We start from the raw sequence: 4,838 nt of genomic DNA, 5'->3' as shown, positions 1-4,838 counted from the left end.
GAAAATCGTAATTTAAAATGTTTAATGCAATAAAATATTAATCTTGTTACTATTATTTTTCTAAATGTCTTTATAAATGGACTTTTGTCAATTGCTTATATGAAGCTTTTTTTTTTTTAAATTGTTTCTAACTTTTGAAAAGTGTACTAAGTGGAATCTTATGTTAACCCAAAACTAACATTTAAGAATAAGACCATTGCTTGACTGTTAATTTGAGTATCTCCCACTTCACTTTTATGCCCCCAATTAAGTTACCCCAACATTCTCAATTACTGAAATGACAACATTAGCCTTCAATAATATTTGGATTTAGTATCATTATTATAGATGAACCATGGATAAATAAATAATTTATCATATTGATTAAAAAATTGATTAAATTAATTGGACCCAATAACGGATAAATTTAAATGACTCTTCAAATTTAATGGAGTCATTGAAATCAAGATAGGAGACATTGGCATATTTAGATTATTATTATAATTATTATAAAAGGTAAGTTTCACAATGATTTAATTTGATATATTGCATAAAAATGTGGCCCAAAAATTATATAAAGTAGAGTGGAGAGAACTTGGAACTTAGACCACCATTGAAAAGAAAAAAAATTGCTAACAACAAACAGAAAACAACAAAAACAACTTTGATTAAAAAACCAAACACTGACCAACTTTTCTTTTTTTTACACAACACTGGTTTCTCAAAAAACAAAAATCATGTTGTCTTTCATCACTTAAAATCCCTCAAAACAAAACAACACACCCACCATTTAATTTCTTTCCCAGATAGTACCTGTCTTAATAGATAAAAATCTGGGCTTCTCGAATTAGAGAGAAATTTTAATGATGATGCCATTATTGGTACGTTAAATATAGGTCTATATATATATATATATATATATGTATTTAAGTGGTTAATGATGGGATTTGGTCGGACATGGTGGCAACGTTATAACATGGCCATGCAGATGAATATTGCTGCAGTTGCTTGAATAGCAAAATTTGACGTATGTCCGATAATTTTTGTCGGAGGATACTGTATTCAGACCGGAGCCGATCATTGTCTGTCTTTACACAGTGACAATGGCACAAAAGGAACTTCAACCGGTTGTTTAATTCCCGGTTCTCGATTCTAAGCCGGTTTACCTGATTCCTTAAGTTTTCTAAATGCTTCTGTTTACGCATCCGTGACCTCCTAGCTGATTCCCGGTTCGATATCATACGCCTCCTCTTTCGTTCGTCGATGACGGAAAGCAGTTGGTTCGGTTGGTCTAAACTAGAGTTCGAGTTGGTTTGGTTCTGGTTTGTTTCGTCCGAACCGGAACCGGATCCTGCTGGCTCTATTGATTGGGTTGTGGGGGGAAAAGGTTCCGAACAGTCCCACGGAGTGAAGCCGGTTTCAAAACCAGGAAATTGATCGAAATCGACCATGGAATCGGACGAGAAACCGGCCGGAATAGTGAACAACATGGCTCTAATAGTGAAGGGAAAAAAAAAAGCAAGTAAAGAAACAAAGCAAAAGCTTTTAAAAGTATATGGAGATGGTAGGAAGGTGGAGAAAAGGGAAGAAATGCAGTGTAGGGGACTCATATTTATTGACAAATTTGAGGACTATTGTGGGTCCACGTGATTGCATGAATATTGTATGTTTATACTTTTATAATAAGTATATAAACCCTACATACGTATTTATATTATATATAAAATGGGTAATTGAGTTGGTTAAGATATTATTAAAACATTCTTATTTTAAAAGATAATTAATATTTTTATAAAGATATTTTTATTTTTTATACTTTTATTTATATGATAACTGAATTTTTTATCAAACAATTTTATTTTCAAACTCGATTTTAGTTGTTTTCTAATTTATTGTGACTTGATTAATGGCTAATTTATATTTATTTTTATATCATTAATTCAACCGATGAATCTGATTTGTTTTTGTTATTAATAGATTTATTTCAATTCTAAATATAGTTATTTATTCGAATATAGGAAAAACCTTTTGAGTCATGTGGCATTATGGTGGGGTTTTTGTAAATAACATTGGGGAGGGGCAACAATGAGGTGACATGTGGCTATATGGGTCCCGTTTTTAAAAAGAATGAATTTTCTCTTTTATTATTATATATATATTTATTTTGCTTAGTCATGAAGAAACAAAACAGCATGGGATGATGTGGACACGTGGCATATTTTGATAGGGTTTGAGAGGATGCTGACGTGGAGCCATGCGTATGAGTGGGACTCCTTTAAAAGTTGAACCGGATGATAAAAGTGGATTAACCTAATTTTAAATAGAGATTAGGTCTGTTTAATGATGGAATTACTTTTTTATAATTAAAGCATTAATTATTAAAGATATAAATTTCAATATACAAATAACTTTTTGTTTTTAATATTAGGATAAATCCTAAATTTATACATAAACTTTGATTTAATGTGCAATTATATACATAAATTTTAATTTTTGTAATTTTATACATGAAATTTTGATTTGATCTAAATCTTATAAATTATTAACACAATTATTGACATAACATCATTTTATGTTTACATATTACATATATAAATAATTATATTTATCTAATATAAAAATAAATTAATGTATTTATTTCTTTAAATCAGTATGATTAAATTCAAGTATACATTTAAACCAAAATTAGAGTTTCATGTATATAATTATGTCTAATTTTAAGATTTATCTCTTAATATTAAATGAATAATAATTTGGGTTGTAGATAAGGTCAAAACAGGTTTAATAAAAATAGAATACTCTAGACCATGAGTTAATCTAAGGATTTATTTGATCATCCATAAAAATTAAATTAATTAAAATTAATATTTTTAGCGATTTAATATTTTAAACAATTTAAAATTTACAATAAAAAAATTATAGAATTTGTTTTATAAAAATATGAAAGATGATAAGTAAATAAGGAGTTGCTTATCACATATAATATAGATTTTTCAATTATTTTATTTTATTTCTTTTAATTTTATTATCCTTTAAATATTTTATTATTAAAATTTTAAAATTTATATTTATCAAGTAATTTAATTATATTCCATATTTAATTTTATGTAAGATTTCAAATAAATTTTATAACTTAAATTCAGTAATTAATTTTTCAAGACATAATTTTTCTTTGACTTAAGGGTAAAAAAGCCTTTAGTAAAAAATCAAAACAAAAATTAAGCTATTATGAGAAAAGTGCACTGATTTGAACCTTCAGTCCCCCAAAAAAATATCAATTGGCCCCTTCCATTAACAGAAACTACTAATTGGCCAGTTTAATCATTAATTTTACTGACATGGCTAACAGCGACTACCAAAAACTTCCACATGGCAATATGCTGATGTGACATGACATATCAGCATTTAGAAAAAACTTTTTAAAATAATTAAAATGTGCATATAAAATGAATCTAGAAAAGTAATTGTTCAGATTCATTTTGAATGAATACGAAACTAAAAAAATTTCAAAAATTATAAAAAAATTAAAAATTATTTTATATTTCAAATATGCAAAACTCAAAAAATATTATTCTCTCTAAAATTGAAATATTATGGTCTTTATTCCTGTTAATATTTACAAGTTTGTTTAAGTGTTAATATAGAAGTGATTAATTATATAATTATTAGTAATGAAATTTCATTAACAACTCATATGAAGAATTAATAACGTTGAATTTTGGGGTAATTTCAACATTAATTATTTTAGAAAAATACTTTTTTAACCAACTTGGAATGCCACATGATAGCTTCTAGTAATTTATATTAGTCATATCAGTAAAATTAACAGCTAAACTAGTTAAGTGATGATTTTCATTAACAGAAAGAGCTAATTAAATTTTTTTTTTTTGAATCATAGAGGGCTGAAATTACCCTTCAATTTTTTTCCAGAAATTTAATATATAATTTTTCAAACTTCAGTTTATTTAGATTAGACTGTAAAATTAATATAGATATATCAGATTTTATAAAATATAAAATATTAATATGAAAACTTTATTATTAATTAAAATTTAAAAATAAATAAATGATCAATCATAAATCGTCACCAGCACTAAAACTGTGATTAATTGAAAGAGAAAGCTCAACTTTAAAATTGAATATCAAAATCAATGACGTTTTTACTTCACCTTTTTATTAAAAAATATTATGTAAAAAATCCCAACTTTGTTAACATTGGTATTAATAAAGTTTAGGCCACAACTAATGATTTAATATTAAAATTGTTTCTGGATTTATGTATCAATTATTAAATAGAATGCTAATAGTGGTCAATTTGAATTAGCAAGAAATTAAAAGGGGTTCTAAGCAAATGTCATTCAACGAGAAATTAACACATCTTTTGTTATAATTTAAAATTATTTTAAATTTCATCACTTTAAGTAAGCAAGTTTTTATATTTATATTGCATTAAAATTTAAATCTTACTCTTTTGAAATTAAGCAAGTTTTTATAGTCAACTAGAAAGTTTTTGCACTCTTTTGAAATTTAAAATTTAGTGTCTATACTTTAATTTTGAGATATTAGATCTATGTACTTATTTTGATTTAAAACCTTAATCCTTTGTTCAATTTTGAAATTATATAAAAAACAAAATTATTTTTAGTCTTTAATATTTATAATTTTTATTAATTTATTCGTTATTTTTTAAAGTAGATGAAAATTATAAAAAAATTTAAAACGTTTCTATATTTTCAATAAAAATAATAATAAAATTTAAGAAAATTATGAAAAAACTCTTTCTTAAGGACTGGTTAAACTTAAATATTAACTTATATAAAAAAATTATTTTGAAATTTAAACCAAACTACATAAACATA

The 4,838-nt window shown here is 25.1% G+C and overlaps 1 protein-coding gene across 1 annotated transcript; it reads right to left on the bottom strand.

The window, feature by feature from the left end:
- Window positions 1–642: 642 nt before the first annotated feature.
- LOC108469312 (bZIP transcription factor RISBZ3-like) lies at window positions 643–1,592 on the bottom strand. The gene has a single exon (XM_017770205.2). It carries the CDS (start codon window positions 1,587–1,589, stop codon window positions 906–908), a length of 684 nt encoding a protein of 227 aa, XP_017625694.2. The 5' UTR covers window positions 1,590–1,592; the 3' UTR covers window positions 643–905.
- Between the last annotated feature and the right edge of the window lie 3,246 nt (window positions 1,593–4,838).

Source organism: Gossypium arboreum, chromosome 2 (assembly GCF_025698485.1).
Source record: "Gossypium arboreum isolate Shixiya-1 chromosome 2, ASM2569848v2, whole genome shotgun sequence".
NCBI lineage: Eukaryota > Viridiplantae > Streptophyta > Magnoliopsida > Malvales > Malvaceae > Gossypium > Gossypium arboreum.
The sequence above is the reverse complement of the archived record's forward strand: the minus strand, read 5'-3'. Positions and strand labels throughout refer to the sequence as shown.

What these genes read in the sequence shown, in the direction of transcription:
- LOC108469312 (XM_017770205.2), bottom strand. Translation starts at nt 1,589, where the DNA reads ATGAGTCCCCTACACTGCATTTCTTCCCTTTTCTCCACCTTCCTACCA.